Here is a 20523-nt window from a genome sequence, read left to right as displayed (position 1 = left end):
TGAAAATCATCTTTCCTACCCTCAGAACCTCTTACATACTCTATACATTATAGAATTTCTTCCAGTTTTCCAGCAGGTGGGTGCCAATCTTCCATATTGTCTACTTCTGATACAGAATGTGTTTCAACTACAATTACATCGTGATGGACTTTAGGATGAAAATGGAAAAAAAATGATTAAGCAAGAGAATAAGGGCTTATTTTGCACTGTATCTCACCTTCCTGTTCTCCTTTCTTCGTATCACTATTGCCTGGGCAAGTATAATAAGATCATGTTTCCAGAAAACCAATACTGAAGTGGGTAGACAGTTGGTTTTTCACATGACAAGTCAGCACATATGGTACCATCGCCAAAGCTCAGATTTCCCCAAATCAAGTTTTTATCTAAAGAATTGCTGAGAAAGGCTGTTTTCTTCATCTTTGTACAACACAATCCCAAATAAGATGTTAAGTGTCTCCAAAGCAGGCTTCAGGTCTGCTCCACAGGGAACACCTAGTGATAAGTACTGAGGATTAAACTACCCTAGTTTGTATGTCTGTGAATTGGATGTCAGCCCTCAGGAGGACTGAAAGGTCAGGACTGACTTGGAGTGGAGCCTCTATCTTAGGAGCTTTAGGTAAGTATGCTTTGGGTTGGTAGGTTCAAGTAGCTCTATGAACAAGTTGAGGTCTCTTCTTGAGATTGACTGATGTCTTGGGACAGGCTAGGCAAATCTTGTGAAGACAGGTCTCCACTCTCACCCTTAAGCATTCTGTTGGAAGTTGGTCTCAGATTATGTCACTAGCTTCAGGAATATTCCAGATGGAGAAAGTACCCTACTATTTCTTTCTGGAATCTTCCTAAAAGCTATGTTTTCTTATTTGCTTATTATTTCATGTATTATCTATTATCTGTCTTCTATGTGCCAAATACAAGCCTAGGTATTGGTGCTACAAGGAAGAATAAAACATGTAGCATGTATAAGTTGCACTTAATCAAGTTTAAATCCTGCTGCATCAAATATACAAGGACCATTATGCACTTAGCTGACTGCTCATTTCTTCTTGGTATTATAATGCACACATGTGTGCGCACGCGTGCACACACACACACACACACACACACACACAAATTCTGTAGAAATGGTAGGATTTGGGGAGTGATGGTAATAGGATTGAGGAACCAAGTTCAGAGGAGCAGGGTATGGTTGAGCTTGACTCTCCTCAGTCTTGGGAACATGCCACAAGTGTGACATAGCACTATAGTCCCCCTCATCTCTGCTTTCTCATTTATTAAATGAAGATAAAAATAAAACTCCTCTCAGGATAGTTGTGATGGATAGATAAGATGATAAAAATGAAGCTGCTGAGCTCAGTGTGATGCATAGCAGACGTGCAATAAAAATGGGTTAATCAGGGCTGGAGACATAGCTCAGAGGTACAGTGCTTGTCTAGCATATGCAAAGCCCTGGGTTCAATTCCCAATACTGCTATTAATAAAGGGTTTATTTCCTTTCTTAGTTTTATGGATTATGGATAAGTTTGAGGAGTGACCAATAACCAACTATCTTTTCATAATAATGCTTAAATTCTCCCTGTTCATCCTGTTTTCAGTACTGGTCTATTGCACTGTCATCTGAGCCTAACGGGAACTCCACCTATGACACTCCCACCCTATACTGACCATGTCCCCACACCATTCTTAACTCTATAGCAAAATATAGTTGGGGACTAAATGCCCCCTAGTGGTTATGTGAAACAAAATTACAGTCAAATGCTTCAATATTGGGTTGAAAGAGCAGTTGAATTTTGAATTTTTCAACAACTAAAGAGTTCTCAACCAGTTACGTGGTTGCTGACTCATGACTGATTGCCTTTCAACCTCAAGTTAATTAATTCACACAATGACATCAGCTCTCCGCAGACTCAGAGAATTGCAAGCTGGGGGTTTATAGAGATAAATTGCAAGCTTCCCTTGATAAGGCTTGTGCTGCCACAGGACTGATACCTGGGATTTGGTGCTTCCAGAACCAGAAGGATGACCGTTAGTATGGGCAAACTCTACAAGCTTGGCATCTGTCCTGTCCATGGAAGGTGTTTGATAAACAGCTGTTAGATGGTTGATGACAAGAATAAAACTACTTATAAGAATTACAGAAAAGGTCATTTGAAATGAAAATTACCTCAAGAAGTATGGGACACTTAGTTACTCTGGTTGAATCTGGATGTGCCAGGCTTATCTGATTTAAGCAGATCCAAGGATTAATCATTGGATGACCCTCCACCCTATACGAATAGGAAAAAGGAATAATGATCCTTTTTCAGTGAGGTCCTAGAAACCTGCTAGACAAAAAGGCTAAAATATCTTTAACAACTATGGAGTAGATGGAAACCAAATTATTTAAGTGGATCACATTAATCCAGCACCACACTTACTTAGTTGGTAATGTATATTAGGTGGCAATAACTGTTGATTGACTGGCATGGCCAAGCCTCCTTTGAGAAGCTTTCCATATAGCTTACTTAGAACCTAATTGATAAGGTATCACTGCCCTCAATCTCACAGGAAAGGAAATGAAGCTCACAGAAGTTACTTATTTGTTACCTGGCTCATAAGTGGTGCAGCTGGGATTTGAACACAGCTTTGTCTGACTGAAAAGGCCATGCCCTGATCTCTACAGTGGATTTCTGCCCACATTTGGAGTCAGGGATTGTGAAGTTGCCTCATTTACTGTACTTTCAATTTTATGTGTGGAACAAATTTTCATTTTCCTTCTGATCCAAAATCTGAGCTGGATTTCTGGGTTAGATTCACAACTGTATCTCCTAGGACTGAGTCTAAGCTCAATGCCAATTACGTATTTTTGACATCAGAGCAATATGAGGCTTTCACACAAGAGTAATCATAAATGTCATAACAGATACAGCTACATCATCCATTCCGGGGTCACAGAGCTTTCTTACCCCTCACATTTTCACGGTTTGTTTTATGAATGCTGTTATTTGTGTGATGTTGAAGATGAATATCTCAAACACAGGAAGAAGCAAATATCTGTTACTTTCCAAGACAGGAAATGAAGTCTTAGAGAAAAGGTCCAATGATTCAGCTTCAGTTTCAGGGAATGGGACAAAGAAACTCAACTGTCCTGTTATTGAGACTTCTTTGGCTTGTGGCATTCACAAAGCCTGATCCCTGAGGACTGATAAAAGCCTCATTAATTTGCTTAGGTGGGTTGGGAATATTAGAAACAAAGATCTGAAATCTCTAATTCCACTGAGGATGAGTCACAGTGTAACCCGGGGATGCACACATATATGAGCACGCAATTTACAGTAACACAGGTAGAAAGAGAGATAGCAAAGCTTTGAATTAGATTCACATTATGGGGATCCAGAAACTCCTGGGCAAGTACTGAACAACCATGAACCTCTCACTCAGAAATTTGTTCCAACTTCTCTCTCCCCTGACCTGTTTGTTTCAGAAACGCTGAATGAGATTTAAAACAAAAAACAAAACACAAAACAAGCCAAAAAAACCAAAAAAACAAACCCCCCCCCAGGAAAACAGTAAAATTCAGTAAGTAGGACTGGGCTTGCTCAGAAGGGCCCACCTTCCTTCCTCCTAATAGTCATCTCCTGATGGTGCCTTTTTGGAAAATCTGCCTTTTCCTTAGAAAGAGAAATCTGGTTTCCTTTCAGCAACCCAGCTGGAAGACACTTTTGCAAATACAGTTGAAATATTGTCATACAATCATGTTTCTCTATTCATCTATTCTAGCTGTTTTACTGAGAGCAATGGGGGTGCTACCTTAGATTACCCATGGCAGTCTTTTTACCTCATACTTGGCTATGAGAACACAAAATAATAAGACATTGTAAAGCTACATATAAATGTGTTAACTCAAGTTTTTGTTTTTTAAACTTCGGGAGGCATTTCATGTGACTTTCACAGGGATTTAAAACAGGGACGGAAGTTGTTCCTTTGCAATTTCTGGACTTATCTAGAGGCTGGCAGGACAAGTGTGCCAAAGAGGCCTCTTGCATGAAGAATAGAGAACTACATGGGATGGGAGGTAAAGATGGGACTATGACCATCACGAGTAGCTGTGGACTGACAGTCAACAATGAACGCTCATGTAGTGTGGAAGAGGGGGAGGCCTTTGCCCTGAGGGGAGGGCCTAAGCTTATACAACTTGAGGTCAAAATGGGCCAGAAGTGAGAAACTTAGAAATCATGGATCTGTGGATGTGATTCTATTAGTTTCTACTCTGTATAAAGTTTGATAAACATTTTTTTTTGAGATTACTAGCAAAGTTCTACATACTTGGGCTTATAAGGAAGGCTAAGACCAGAGCTCATAGTCTGATGTAAAAGCAGGTAGGTAAACAAAAATTTTCAGTGGCAACTTTCTTGATGGAGATGTTGTAGAATCCCAGATTAGGGATATGTAGTAGAAATTGAAGAGGAGTTATTCAAAGATAGCCAGGAAAAACATCCTAAAGGAATTGATATGTGAGCTGAATCTGAAAAACCTAGTAGAAGTAGCCGAGTGAAGAAGCATATGTCAGGAAACATGAGTAAAGACAGGGTGAAAACCACAGGTGACTGCTGGGAGAAGTCACAAAGTGAGAAAGGCTTATAATGAGAAAATGGAACTGGGTCCTGAAAACCAGCTCTTGCAGAAATGGAGAAAGGTCCACCCTGGGTCATTGTCCTAAGTTAGAAGAACATGCTACCGAAAGATTCTTTTCCTTCTGGGATCTTTAATTATCTTGATTGCCTGAGCTGTCTTTTCCCTTCCTTGGGAAAATGATGTCACCGTCATCATAGGTGACAGAATACAACATTTGTTCCTTTAGATAGGGACCAGATAAGAAGGCGATTTAGTAAACTCTGGATTATTGTCTACTATGTATTTCCTAGGTTAGCATCCAGGACATTTTGAATGATGCATTAACCATTTCTCCTCTGATAAGGAAGGATTACTCATTGGTCCGGAGTGTTTGATCATCAGCACCACCGGTTGTATGTATTCTCAGTTCACGCTTTTTCAGTGATTTCCCACTGCCTAATGGTTCTCCTGACAGTCAGGGCTTTGAAGTGTGGAAGTGCGTTAGCAGTATGGTCTGACCCAGCTTTCTGGTTACTATTGAATCCATGACTTGACCAAACAGAAATGCCAGAAATGTTCTACACCAACCTTAAATGTGAATCTCTTTTTTTGATTTTTTTTATCACATGAGAACTTTGACTTTAACCACAAATAGGGTGTATTGGAAACTGAGACAACTATATTCTGAGACTCCATTTGAATTCCCATTACACACCAGAACACAGCTGGTACAAATCATCTGAAACCCCACTAGGTTTCAAGTCTATAGAGTAATTAATATTTGCAGAATAAACAAATAAAGTATCTGATGTACCAAGAATTGGAATTAATATTTATGTTGTTATTTAAACTTTAGACTCTTAAAATAAAAATAAATAAATAAATAAAATAACTAACATTTGGGTAAATTAGGTCCAAATTTCTATAATTTGGTAGAAATCAAAGTATAGTCATCTCTGTACTGGATCCTTCCCCATACCAAGTTTCTTATAAAAATGGTACAGTATTTGCATTTACCTCCCCCATCCTCCATCCTCCCATGTGCTGTAAGTCATCTCTAGATTACTTATAATACCTAATACAATGTAAATGTTATGCAAATAGTTGTCATACTGTATTGATTAGGGAATAATGACAAGAAAAAAGTTAATTTACATGTTCAGTACAGACATTTTTTAAATTTATTTTTTCATGTGCATTTTGTAGAACCCAAGGATGTAGAATCCATGTATATAGAGGGCTGACTCTAACTACCAGGTAATAAAAATATCAAAACTATTTTGCCTGATGATTCACATAATTAAAAAAATCTAGACCTGTGGGAGTTTGTTTCCTGTTTATTACTAATATACAGGTGAAAATGTCTAAGGCACCTTCTCTCCAAGGACCCACTCAGCTCAGACCTTCATATTTCCTGTTGTGTTAGATTGTCAGTGCTGTCACAAAATACCTGAAAAAATTAACTTGGAGGAGGAAAGATTTATTTGGTTCATGGTCTTCGAGGTTTCAGTTCATGATCAGCTGGTTTCTTTGCTTCTGGGCCTGCAGTGAGGCAGGAAGGACATCATGATGGAGGGTATAGCAGAGCATAGTTGCTCACCTCACGCAACCAGGAAGCAGAGATGAGGAGAAAGAAGCCAGGGACAGGAGATACCTTTCTAGGGTATATACATTCCAGGTTCAAACCAGTCTGTCCAGGAGACTCAAAAATCAGGCAGCTAAAATCAACCAAGGGTTGTTGACATATGGAAGGGCAGAAGTAGACGTGAGGGTCAGGGTCTTCCCCCACTCTCTCTCTCTCTGTCTCTCTGTCTCCTGACTCTGGTATTCTATCAGCCTGTGTTAAGATGGGGCTTCCATCCACCTGGGTCTCTTGGAGACTACAATGAGCAGAGGCCACTTATTAACCTGTGATGAACATTTGACTTGATGGAAAATAAACAGCAAAACATGATGGCTTGAACTCACGGAGAATATTCAGTTATTTGTTACCTCAGCATAATTTAGCTTAACATGATTAATGAAGGAGTAAGTTAAATAATCAATGGGAAAGATTAAGTGCTTGGCAGAATTAGCATCTGATAAATTATATTTTAAGTTTTATTTTTGGCTAATAGTTTCAGTGTTCTTGATTATCCCTTTGCATTTTTATCCCAATCTAGGTCAAAATTTCTCAAAAGTCACTAAATGCATGGGAAAGGGAGTCGAATTTATTCTTAGCCCAAAGAATATCTTCTTTTTGCGTGAATGGCTATGTGTTGTCAAGGATTATAGTCTTCAATAATGGATAAAGAACAAAACCCTCATTTGAGCATGCATGATAGTCCTTTTCATTTTGTACTAAGTTATGATACTTTGGTTCAATATCTGTATGTGAAAGGAATTCTCCGTGCTGTCAGGAGATCTCTTGCCTGGTTCAGAGGCCTGTTTGAATCAGGGCTGCAGCCCACCAGAAGAGTTCTAGTTTCTTCAAGAAACTCAGAAGGCTTTTTAGATCCTGAGTGACCTTTTTAAAAAACACATAATCTTTTATTTTGTGGTGCTGGGGTGAACCAAGGGCCTCCTGCATGCTAGGTAAGTGCTCACCCTTGAGCCACACCCCAGCAACCCTCTTTATTATCTTTTGCCCCAGAACTCCCCCAAAGAGTAAGGAAGTTTCTGCTTTATTAGCTTTTAGTGATGGGTGAATAATTTGGGTAAGTGGAGTATCTGGTTGGATGGAGAGTCTGGGAGGTTGGTCTTTGAGGGGAAGAATGTCAGCCCTTCTGACCTACTATCCACACCAGGCTTGGAGGATTCTCATAAGATCTCAGTGAGTGCGGCTCCTCTGAGACCCCCCCTCCCATATCCCCTAAAACTGTATCTCGTGCAGGAGACATGGCTCATCCCACTTCACCATACAGGCAGGAAAGTCCCCATCCTTCTGCACTCGCTGCAGAGCCTCCAGGGCAGAGCAGTCCTATGATCTGCCAGGAGTCCCACAATAGAAACCTGGAGGAGGGACCCTGAGGCCATGTCTCAGGTCACATTTTTCTTGGTTGTTCTCAACTTAGTCTTTTGGGAGGAGAATAAAAACAAACAAACAAAAAAAGAACTCTCATTGCAATAGTGGCCTAATGCTTTGGGTCATTTTTGGACTTAACAATTTTAAAGGGCTTTAAGTATTTTTTTCATAAATTACATGACTGAATGACACTGTTATCTGGAATGAGGAGAATCATCTGAAAATTTTAAGGCCGTTTTTGGAGAGGGAAATACTCTTGGTTATTCAGAAGCATATAATCTAGGCTGAATCAATATTGTTAAGTTTCTATTCAATCCTTTTGTAGATAATAGCAGGATGGGAAAAAATGGGCAGATCCAGCTTCTGCATTCTCCAAATGTATGTGAAATAACTGAAATGTTTATCTGACTCTCTGGTTCCTTGACTTTAGTACTCAAAATCTCTGTTGCACCTGGTATTAGTATCAGGAAAGTGTTCAGCTCAGAATGAGAAAGTCCACTTCATATCTTCAACAAGTTTTAATTTTTCTCAGAACTCAGAAGGCAGGTTGCTGTTGGCGTCCATCACTGAGTCTACTCTGGCTTTTCTCTTGTGGCCACAGAAAGGCTGCTGCAGCTCTGTGCACTGCATTCAAGGCAGGAGAAAGGGGGAAGGTAAAAATGCCAGCCATGTCTTTTTTCTTTATCAGCAAAGGAAAGACTTGTCAGAAATCTCAGAGGCCTCCAGTAAAGTTACTTTCAATCGCAAAGGAAACTGGGATGGTGAGTAATTAGTTGGAAAAGTAAGGCTAACCGCTGGGTCAACCAAACAGGTTACAGCAGTCTGTTCCTTGTTCCATCTCCTCCTCCAGACTTATCTAGTGCCTCCTCCCAGAATCCCTCTTGATGTATTCCAAAATTTGGCAGCAATGTCATTGTTCTTCACTAGCACTAAATATAGGTAATGACTATATATATTACTCCAGGTAGATGACTACAGATTGATGTCTACTTGTAAATTAAGATAAAGAGGATTCATGGAAATGGTCTCAGACTGAGTCCCTGAATCCTTGGTCAGTTCATGCCCAGAACAATGCCAAGCCAAAGAGAGGATCTGTTTACTCTTCAAGGCTCTGTGAGGCTGCACTTTGCACCAGGTACATGTAGTTGTTCAGACTGGGCATATAGCAGAGAAGTTAGGTGAAGGTCCAAGGAGCATGGTTTCCAAAAACTATGAGATAGAGGATGCATATACAAATATATAATATGATGCCATGCAAGTGTTAAAAGGAAAAGTAAACCAGCCTGGGGGACAGAGAGTGATGATGGGCATGTTGCTATTTGGTGGATCGAAGATCTTTGAGGAGGTGACCAATGCCCAAGTGAAGTGAGACCTTTGTCACTCTGTCCATTTTGAATCACTTGCTGCTTTCAGTTCATTCATCTTTAATTCTGTTCCATCAACTTCTACATCCCCTTCCAAGTCCTCCTGGGGCTTGAGCTATATTTCTACTATGCTGTCACTTAGAATTTATGACTTTGAATGAAACACACTTTACTGAATATTAAACTCATGATATAAATATGTATCAATTTTAAAGTACAATTTATTCAGAGGAAAATTCACTCTTAATGCAGTTTACATATATGTAAATGTATATATATATTTTTGGGGAGTGCTGGAGATTGAACATGTTAGGCAAGCACTCCACAACCGAGCTATATTCCCAACCCTTTTTATTTTTTGAAACAGGTTCTCCCTAAGTTGCCCAGGTTTGTCTCAAACTAATGATCCTCCTGCCTCAGCCCAGTGAATCTTGGAATTACAGGCATGCACCACAGTGCCCAACCCAGTTCTGTATTTCCAAAATATGCAAACATTAATCAAAATAAAGAATAACTCCATTATCCAAGAAAATTTCCATATGTCCTTTTGTGCCTAATGTCTTTCCACTTCCCCAGCCCCTGGCAACTACTGAGTTGTTTTCTGTTGTTGGAGTTTTGCCTTTTCAAGAACATCATATAAATGAAATCATTAGAGAAAGAAACACTTGAAGGCTGTCTCCTTTTAACACATTTGAAATTCATCCATGTTGGATGTATTTGTAAGTTTATTTTTCATTGCTTTATAATATTCCATTGCATGGATATGCCACCATTTATTCATTTCCCATTCCAGGGATGTTTGGTATTTTTCCCTTAGTGTTTAGCAATTTTACATGAAGCCATTGTAAGTATCCACATAAAACATTTTGTATAGATATGTTTTATTTTCCCGGGCAAATACCTAGAAATAGGATATCTGCATTGTGTATACATTTAACTATAAGAAAGTGGAAAGAATTTTGCCAAAATATCTTCACCATGTCGCCTTGCCATCAGCAATGTATGCTGGTTCTAATTGCTCTACAATCTTGCCTGTACTTAATATGGTCAGTATATTTTAATTTTAGCCATTGTAATAAATGTCTAGTGCTGTTTCAATTTGGTTTTATCTTGCATTTCCCTAATGACTAATGTTAAATCTCTTTCATGTGCTTATTTGCCATCTAAGTATACCTACCGACAAATCTTTTGATATTATTTTTAATTGACTAGTTTGTTTTCTTCTTTTTATTAAATGTTTTCTATGTGTTCTTGCTATAAATCATATGTCAGATATATGATTTATTAATAGTTTCTCTAAATCTCGAGAAAGTTTCAGGTATGGGGCTTGCCCTTTTATTTTCTTAATAGAATCTTTCATACAACAAAAGTTCTTAACTTTAATGATGTTCAATTTATTAAAATTTTCCTTTATGGACTGCTTTTACTGTTGGATATAAGAAAATTTTCCTAATTCAAGGTTACAAAGAATTTATGCTATATCTTCTAAATATTCTATACTAGGTTTTACAGGTAGGTTTATAATCCACTTGGAATTAATTTTTCTGGGGTGTATGATGTGGAGTGAGCTTTACTTTTTACATACAGCTGTACATCATTACAGCATCATTTTCTTCTTTTTCTTAGCTGAATTTCCTTTTTACCTTTGTCAAAAATCAATATATATATGTGCGTGGGCCTATTTCTGTTCCATTGATCTGAATGCTTATCTTTAATATCACACTGCAGCTTTCTATTAAGCCTGTAAACCAGGTCAAGCCGCTTCTCCAACTTTATTCTTTTTCAGAATTATTATGGCTTTCGATTTTCTTTTTCTTTTCATATAAACTTTAGAATCAGCTTACCAATTTTAACCTCCACCTCATTTTCTTCCTCTGCTTCTCCCAACCTCCTAAGTCCCCCAAACCCTGCCTGTGACCTGATGTGACCTCCCATTGCTTCTCCCTTCCCGGGCTCAGACAGTCCTTGCCTGATTGAGCTCCCAGTGCTTCACACTGAATCATCCTAATCGACTTTCCTTCTCCAGTGTCCCCTCCCTACGATTCAGATTAATCCTGATTTATCTCTCTGAAATTACGGTTTTGAACTGTTAACTTTTTTTCTTCTAATAAAACTTCAAAGATTTCCTCTTGCCCAGAAGAAAAAAAATTATTATTTAGTCTGATGGTCCACTAGGTTCTTTTTAGCTCTCTAACTCTTCCAACTAAACCCTCAACTTCCATCTGCTTGTCTTTTGTGCAGAGATACTTATTTTTTTTACAAATTCTTTGCCATTTATTGAGACCCTCCCTGAGTTCTACTCCGAATCGCTCCCCTTCTATTGAATTGATGACATTTTTCCTTTTATATGGATACCTTAAGCAACTATGGACAGCAAGTTTGCTTCTCCTGTTAGTTACCCAAGGGCAATGGATTTGTTTTGTTCATTTCAGAACCTCAGTGCCTAACTTAATTGTCAAACCAATCGGTATTTCTCAACTTTGTAGGGTTAAGGGGTACTTGTGATAATGGAAAGGGAAAAACATAGTTGAAAGAGTGTATTTTTCATTACTATGCCTGGACTTATTTTGAGATATAATTTTTTAATTGAATTAAATAAGAGTGAGAAATATTTATGTTTCTCCCTAGGTATCAGGAATTTTAAAATCTGAAAATCATTTTAATAATATTTATTAAATTCCTACATTGGTTTACCAGCTCCTTAAGATAGTGATCAATCCTCTGGTTCCCTAGCACCTACTGTGGGTCCAATCCAGAGAAAGCAGCTCTAGCCAGCCTTCTGTTCAACTTTCTATTAAAGTTCATGGGATAGCACATCTGCTTGAACTGTTCAGAGGCAGCTGGCAGGATTTAGATGTTACTGCCTGAGAATTTGCCCCAATGAAACAGATCCTTATATCTACAGATGGTCTTTCTGCTCTGTGTACCCTGCTGAAGCTCTCTATGGCCATGCTTTTATAATCATGTATAATAACACAAAAATGGAGAGTGAAGCTTTGAAGGTTAATATTGTACCCTTGCTCAATACCTGCATGGTGTCAGAGATGGATGGTCTCAAGGTCTGGGAAGAAGAACCTGGCAGCATGGGAAGGGGAATAGAGGGACCTTGGATGTTGCATATTCAGATCTAAAAGTCCTATCTATACATCCCTCCCAAGATAACTTGCTGTGGTGTCAGGAATCCTCCCAGATCTTGGCACTTTTAAAATTCAAACCAAACAACTGGTGAATAAGAATTAAGACCCCCCATCACCCATTCCATTCACACAAACTTACTGAGACTGAAAATAATCTTGTTGCTGGGTGTAGTGGCGCACGCCTGTAACCTGAGTCTCAGGAGGCTGAAGTCTCAAGAGGCAAGTTCAAAGCCAGCCTTAGAAACTTAGTGAGGCAAGAGGCACTAAGCAACTTAGCATTAGCAAGACCCCATCTCAAAATAAAAAATAAAAGGTCTGGGGATGTGGCTCAGTAGATAAGTACCCCTGGGTTCAATCTCCAGTGCCAAAATAATCATAATCACATCATCATCATCATCATCATCATCTTTTTGTACAGATAGTTTCTGAGATACTTTTTCATTCAACAAAATATTTATTGATGATTCATGTGTTTTATGTTAGGCACTAAAATAGGAACAGAGGGTCCTAGAGATGTTCCTAATTGACTGACATCCAGTGTATGCATATATTGACGTGTGTACACATAGGTTAACATGCGAATCCAGAGATGAATCATTTTGCACAGAGGTTCTAAGTGCTTTGGGAGCACAAGAATATTGATGATGCTGAATACTAATTGAAGCCGAAGGCTTCACAGAGGGAGGGCTCACTGAGTCTAGAGTGGTATCTGAAGAATGAGGTGTGAGAATGGCAGGTGCATAAAGATAACAGAACATCTTTTCCCTGGGCTATGGTGAGCCATTCAGTGCAAAGTGGAATATGGTGTGAGAACAGAAGAAGGTAGTGGATCAAATGCAAAAGGCCAGGAGGCCAGGTGGAAGATTTGGTGTTTCATCCTGCAGAAGCAAAGCTGTAAAGCAGTGCCTTTTGTCTCCCACACTGGGGACATTTCCTGTGCTCATCAGTAGCCACTCCTTACCAATGGAATCAAGTCAAAATCATGTGTCATTTGAAGCCACAACCAACGAGAGAAGGTTGGTCATCTCACCTGGAAGCCACTTATTCTAGGAGGCAAGTTGGCCTGCTTGCAACTGTGATGTGAGAGAAGAATAAACCTTCTGGTGTGTTAAACTGAAGAGATTCAAGGTTTAGTATATGACTGTTTCGCAGTATAATCTATCCTAAAATCAGCTTAGAAACTTATTTTTTTCTTTTCTTTTTTCATATTACTTATTTTATTTTATTTTTAGGGTATTCACTCCTTCACAATTTTGACTTCTCACAGTCTTTATTTTCATACATAGTTTAAAAATGCTACTTAACCCCCACATACACACAGCTGATGGTGGGAGGTTCAAATACAATACCATGAACTCACACTGTACAGTACTGACAAGAATTAGGGCTCCATTATTTTTAGGCACCCATCAATATTGCCTAAGTGGGAAAACAGATCCTTGATTATTCTTTATAGCTTCATCATGACCTTGGGTGATTTTGCTGTCTTGTGGCCTGGAAAATCTTATAACCACTGCAGAAGCCCATCCTTTCTTTCTCTGGCTAGGACATAATTTTCCATCTTTGCAAATAGCCTTTCATGTAGTGGGCCATTAACTTGCCTAGATAAAAGTTAGACATAATATCAGGATTATAAACTAAGAAATGGAATCTTCTCTAAATATCTACATCTTATTCTATTGTTTTTTTTTTTTTTTTTTTTGGTCTAATTAAAAAGAGAGAGAACAGCTTAATTTACCAACATTGTCTGAGGATCAAATGCATTGTAAAACTGTCCTCAAGTGTTTTGACCTACAGTGATGTCTCCCAGCATTTCCAAAAACTTCTTTCTTATAATTGAAGTTACTCATGTCTCTGTAAGTAGTCTTGAGAAAAAAGCAAAAGGGCTATTTCCTGGGGATATGATAGCTAATATTAAACCACATTCCAGGCCACTTGCTACTCTTAAAGGCATTACAAGCATTTTGTCACATAACTTGAAAGACATTCGATTACGAGTTTAGTAGTTGGATGAGGAAACCAAGGTACAAGGAGCAGAGAGCTGCTCAAAGTCACACAGCTAGGTAGTGGTCTCCAGTAGGTGAATGAATCCACCATTCCAGTAGCCTTGCTCAAGGACCTGTGCTCTGAGCTCCAGAGTCTCACAGAAATGATGATAAAATTCAAGAACCTGAATTTACCTGATAATGACTAAGTTACTTCTTTCTGTAATCAGGGAGACTAAGAAGCTCAGAAAGAAACTAAGTTTAGCTAAAGAAAAACAAAGTGACATTTCTTACCTACTTGAGTGCATAGCTTGAAAATTCTTGCCCACTGTATGGACAGGGATTTATTTTGAGGATGACAGGGTGAAGCATGAATGGATGCTTCTTCCAAGTTCCTCCATAAAACCTTCTCCAGCCCAAGGGCTCTACCCATTGCCCTCAAGGTAGACCCTTTACTACATCAATGCAGGCAGAGAGAAATAAGTAAGAATTGAACTTTCAAGTACACCATGGAAAATTTCATAAGGACCTTAAAGGGAAGTGGCATTTTCTATCACGAGGGGATGTGTCTTGTGAGCATTCAGAGACCAGAGCCTGGAAGAGTAATCTTGGAGGGACACAGTTGGAATAAGGAGGCTGAGGGGGATGGAGAAGGGGTCAATGACACAAAAGTGGTGTAGGATCCAGGAGAGATGGGGAAACTTGAACACTAATGAGAGGACATATCCAAAGGTGAGCACAAGAAGACAAAGGAAGAGAGAGTGCCTGCTAAGTTTGGGGAGCACAGGATGAGAAGAAGGCTGAGGTTCATTTACTGTGTAGAAACCAGAGAATGACTCCAAGATAGCACCAGCCATGATGATATGTGAATAGAACAGTGAAGGGTTGTATGTGGAAAGCTACCTTTTTTCTGAAGCCCAGAGCTGACCAGAGAACTGTCTAACTTTCCATTCCCAACAAGGATGTGGACATTTAGCCAGGAGTGAGAGGGGGAAAGGGAGATTCAAGGACCATTGGCCTGAGGTAATTGTGAGAAAAGGACACTATCCCAGAAAGCAATGTGAAATTGACGTGGGCCACATAGGGTCCCAGACATGGGTCCAGAACAAAGATAACCACTTCTGAGGGAGATATGTGACTTTCATTTCAGCTGATGCCAAACTTACCCAGATAGAGACAACACGTCCCACCTCCACCATTCTTAACCACAGACAGGAATTTACCCTAGAACCACTGCCCTTCCATTGACATACATTCTGTAATCCAGAGAATGTGAAAAACCTTTGTAGGCTGGAAAATGATTTAGTTCACTCTGAATTAACTAAGATTGTGTTTCTACACCATTCATCCATCCTATACATTAGGAATACATAGACAAACTCAGTCGAGGAAGCTTTCCTTTTTCATACACCAATATAAATAGTTTTTGGGAATTGTAAGCCATCCTTGTCCAGCCCATCAGTAACATCTGTGCTTTTCTGTCATTGGAGTGAAGTTAGACACACTGCATAGTAGAGCTCGCCCAGGGTGGATGACTGAAGAGTGGAGTGCTAGGTCTGCATAGCTGAAATAAGCAGGAAGGAATCAGACCTTTAATAATCGTTAGTTGTTTTTTTGGGGGGAGGGAGTACTGGGGATTGAACTCAGGGGCACTCGACCACTGAGCCACATCCCAGCTCTATTCTGTATTTTATTTAGAGACAGGATCTCACTGAGTTGCTTAGTGCCTCATTTTTGCTGAGGCTGGTTTTGAACTCATGATCCTCCTGCCTCAGCCTCCTGAGCCACTGGGATTACAGGCTTGCACCACTGCCCCTGGCTTAATAATCATTTGAGAAAAACTAGTAGGAATTCCTTTAGGAATAGCAAAATACTCAACTGTAGAAACTCAAGCAAACATAATGAGTAAAACCAACTGGAAAAGGAATAAAAAGTGCATGAAATAAATGCAAACTGTGGGGAATATATTAGAAGTTCAAGAAGTTAGGGCTCCTGGATTCCAGGAAAGACATCACAGACTCTCCTGGGTTCCACGGCAGGAGGGGAGACCAGCAAGCCTTGGAGAGGTGTGATGAGTGAAGAGTGGGGTTCAGGGAAGCAGGGAGGAGGGCAACGAGGAGTCAAAATGACAGTCACAGAAGGCGACAATGCTGGTACACAGTAGGTAGAATGAGGTCTTAGAAATGAGTTGTCAACCTCAATGTAATGGAAACAAACATTCTATACTAAAGCTTCTTAAATTGAGCTTTTTCTCAAGCATAGTGTGAGATAATTGGGATATAGTTGAGCTGAAATTTGCTTTTGTTATATTAATGGAGGAAGGGTGTGTTACAAAAATTAACAGTAAGACAGCACAGCAGGGAGGGTGTACAAACACCGGAACAAACTGTGTCCAATCACCCCCATGCACTTAGAAGCAACCATTTACATATAAACAATAGTTAGACTAATTGCGTATTATTTGTAACTACCCACTGAAGGAAGTTCAATGAAAGATCATCATTAGGTAGTATTTAGCAGTCTTGGTTCATGTTTCTCTCCTCACCTAGAAATGATAAGACTGAGTTTCATTTGCATTATTTTACAATTTAGGTAATTTACAAATTCAGGCAGGTCTCGCACCCAGTTACTTTTAATTGGGTTTCTCATCACTATGAATCAGAGATTCATAAAATATTGCTAGCAAATTCAATAGCAAAATTAAAGATTTTTATGTAAAGAGTTTCATCTTTGTCTTTGATTTGGACAGCTTCATGTACTTTTGGATGAGCTGGGTCCCATCCTCTTTGAAAACCTCTGGTAGTATATAATAATTCCTTAATGCTGATGCCTAGGAAATGAGGAGGTAAACTGGATAGGACTTGAAGGTAGAAGAAATTGCCCACTGTGAAGGAAACCAGTGCTTTGGTTGAGAACCCTGTGACTGTGAACCCACAGTTACAAGGGCTGAGTCACACAACGCCACTGGAGAGGACAGAGGGGTGAACACACCTCAACCTCCTTTCTGATCTCCTAGGAACCCAACATGCTTTGGATGGCACAGTGGCACACAGCAGCAGGAGCAGAAACTAGAATTTGGGGTGGAGATGGGAGGAAGGAGAAGGTTCTAGGCCTATGAAGAATGGGCTTGAGACATATAGACAGGGATATCTTATCTCCCAACAAAGAGAACTTTAAAGTGAGAGAGGAAGAACTAGAGCGCTAGGTAGAAGCTATGATGGAACCTGGGTTGTGGAAAGCAAGGCTGCTGGAGACTAGATAGGGCTGTGTTGTGGTGGGCAGGGACTTCCCAGGGCTGTACTGGGTACTGGTGCCAGCCTGCAGTGCCACAGTGAATTCAGTAATCCACCCACTGGGATCCATAACCTCCAGGTCCCATTGACTTTGAAGTGGGGGTAGGACTGAGCTGAACGTGCTTGTAGAGAGAGAGAGACCTCAGTAAGTACCACAGGTAGACACCAGGCAGGACCACACATCTCCCCCAACTTCTATCTTGCAGAACGCAAGCTTTCTGTTGCCTATACTGGCAAAATGTTGGCAGTGGACAGAAAAAAGAATACTGCACTTTTCTTATGCAGTACATATTTACTGAGTATGTCTATCATGGTCTGGATCCCAGAAAGAATATGAAATCAGTGCAAGGTATTCTGTTCACTCATAGTGCTCAGTGACTTTAACACATCCACTCAGCTGGCATGGTAACAGCAATTTAAGACAGTTGCATTAAGTGACAAGGAGAGAGATGCAGTCTGTGACCTGCTGGGATGAGTCAAGGAGGGCTTCATGGAGGAAGCAGCCCTCACTGAGTCTTAAAGAAGGGATAGAATTAACATAAAATGAAAGGTAGGTCCAATGGAAATACACACAATTGTTTATGAGAATTAGTTGAGACAATTCACAGAGGCCAGACAGCAAGATTCTGGGCACCAAGAAGATCCATAGCAAATGAAATGTATCACTCCTGTAGCTATTATTTCTGCTACTTTCACGGCTGTCGCCATTTCTATTTTTAGGCTATTTTCACTGATTTGAAGGTGATGGGAATTAAAATGACACAATTGGGAGACAGTAAGGGGGCACAGTTTTGACATTCTTTACAAGTCTGTGGGACAAAAGGAATCACAGTAACCAGGAGTGTGCACCAGAACGATTTCTGTGTCAAGAGCGCATCAAAATTGCTTGTACTCAGACACAACCAAAAGTTAACACTAAGATATTTAAGCTAGGCTTCCACAAACGCACCATCGATTTGTGTGTCCCTAAAACTTGGTGTTCTAGTGGATTAATACATCTCTCAAAAAGGAGGCAGAACAGTCAAACTCCCGCCTAGACATAATTCCTCTCTCTGCTTCTTTCTTTAACTGTTTTTGCCAGAGACATATTATCAGGAATGAAATACAGGAGATGTGATTCTCTTTAGTGCCTGGAGAAGGTGATGCTGGGACAGAGTGCAGACACCAGAGGAGAGGAGCGGGGTTTATTCCTATAGTCAAAACATCCTCTCAGGTGCTGCATTAAAAATACTAAATGAGCTTTCCACTGAGAGCGATTACTGCCCGAGTTTCAGAACAACTGCCTTATTGCTGATTATTATCCTTTTTACAAAGGCCAGTCTTTTCATTCTGTTTGTTGTCATGTTCTATAAATATCAAAGGCTTCAAAGACAGTGTCACTAGTAGAGTCGGGAGCTTCCTGGGTACACAGAGCCTGCCAAGGTAGAATCTCTGTGTGTGCAGGCTGATTTCATAAAAGGGATTATTCAGTCAACAGTAAGTGGTAACAAACTCCAATTTGACATTCTGTGCTGTGGGAGCTGAGCAGCTAGGCTGTGCACGTGAATTCATTTGGAGGTGACTCCATGGGACCGGGTTCCCTGCAGCCAACTTAAGTGATTTGTTCAGGATCTGCTCTGCTGCAGGGTCTCTCTTCCCTTGAGTGGGAGGCTGACTCCTTGGACAGTTCCCCACTGAAAGTTTTATTCTGCGTATTCACAAAAAAAGTGAAATTCTAGTAGAGAGAAAGACATTATAGTAATTCTTCCTCTTTGTGTAAGAGCCAGATCATTTCAAGAACACCCAGAGGATTAAAAACAACATTATCAACAACAAAGTAACAATAAGAGTTTTCCTTGAAACACTTTTCTTTTTAGTATAAAGGACCAGTTTGAGACCTGTGCGTTACTGCAAGGACTAAACATACTGTTAGTGTTAGGCAGACAGCACGTGAAATAACCCCCAAGCCAGAATTCTGACACAAGAGGAAGGAAAATTGTCTTCTAGGGACCTGATTTTTCCCTATCCACAAGATTGTTTTGCAAAAGAGAATGGTATTATCTTAATGAGGATCTTTTCCTCAAAGTGAGCCTTGAATACTCTGAAGGTGAGACTCATCAAACTCTGCCTGTGTTGCAACTTGTTGCACACACGACACCACCAATAGAGTCCAAGAATCTATTTCTCCTAGAAGTTCCAGGAGATCAACAAAGGCTGTGCAATCCTGCCTGTGTCACTCTTTCTTGTGGCACCCATTTTTGCCCTGGGGAATGTGGGCTTTCTGCACCTCTGATGTTCCTAGCAAAAAGACTCATAACTCCAACAGTGAGTACATGTACACTAGAAATGTCTATTTTTGGTAAATTCACTATTTCTACTAGAAGCAGACATCTCAAGCACTCCATAGAATTAACTAAAAGTGCTTTCACCTAATGAAAACAGGAAAGCAAAAGAATCTCCCACTTACAAATGTTACCTACGATTCACAAGTTTTCATCAACAGAAGAAAATACACAGGTATACATTAAAAAAAAAATATCTGTAGTTCAGATCTTGGTACACTATGAAAAAAAATCATTGTTTAAGCCCATCATTTATTTTACTCTTTTTAGTAAGGAAAATAAACAGTGGCCTTCACAGTACTGGCTGATACTTTCACTGCCCTCTTAAGTTCCACCTGTCCCATAATTTTAAGTCAACATTCGGCATGGAATCCAGGACACTTACCTTAAAGGAGGAGTAGAAGGAGCCCCACTCCTCTCCCTCGGCCACTTCAGTGAAAGTCACCGTTTCAGTGCAAGCCACTGGGGAAGAATCCAATGTTGTTGGCACAGTCTGGATGGAATTGGAACTGCCCTCTGTGAGGTTGGCTGGCATGGCTCAGGAGGGGTTGAGCCTTGCTGTTCCTGTTCACCTCCTGAGAGCTTGGGCAGCAGCTGCAGCCTGGCACTTCCTCTGCTTTCTCAGGCTTTTGGCTGGAGCTCAGCTGAGCAGAGGCACAGAGCCCTCCCTGAGCCCACCTCACTGAAGAGCTCTGCCTGACAACAGGGAGGATCCACGTGCTGCTCTCTCCTCGGCAGTTACAGTCTAGTAGCCTGCACAGCCCTCATCACCCCACAGTCCCACACAGGGCCAGGACCTCACCCTGAGGGGAGGTGGGACCCTCCCGTA

At 40.2% G+C, this 20523-nt stretch overlaps 1 protein-coding gene across 2 annotated transcripts in view; it reads right to left on the bottom strand.

Moving 5' to 3' along the window:
* The window catches only part of Npsr1 (neuropeptide S receptor 1), a 194877-nt gene extending 174648 nt beyond the window's left edge, over nucleotides 1-20229 (bottom strand). For both annotated transcript variants that reach the window (XM_047562409.1, XM_047562410.1), the window contains exon 1: nucleotides 20080-20229. In XM_047562409.1, coding sequence (XP_047418365.1) covers nucleotides 20080-20229 — 150 coding nt within the window. The remainder of the gene's footprint in view (nucleotides 1-20079) is intronic.
* Between the last annotated feature and the right edge of the window lie 294 nt (nucleotides 20230-20523).

This window comes from Sciurus carolinensis, chromosome 8 (assembly GCF_902686445.1).
Source record: "Sciurus carolinensis chromosome 8, mSciCar1.2, whole genome shotgun sequence".
Lineage (NCBI taxonomy): Eukaryota > Metazoa > Chordata > Mammalia > Rodentia > Sciuridae > Sciurus > Sciurus carolinensis.
Note: the sequence above shows the minus strand (reverse complement) of the source record. Positions and strands in the feature narration are given on the sequence as shown.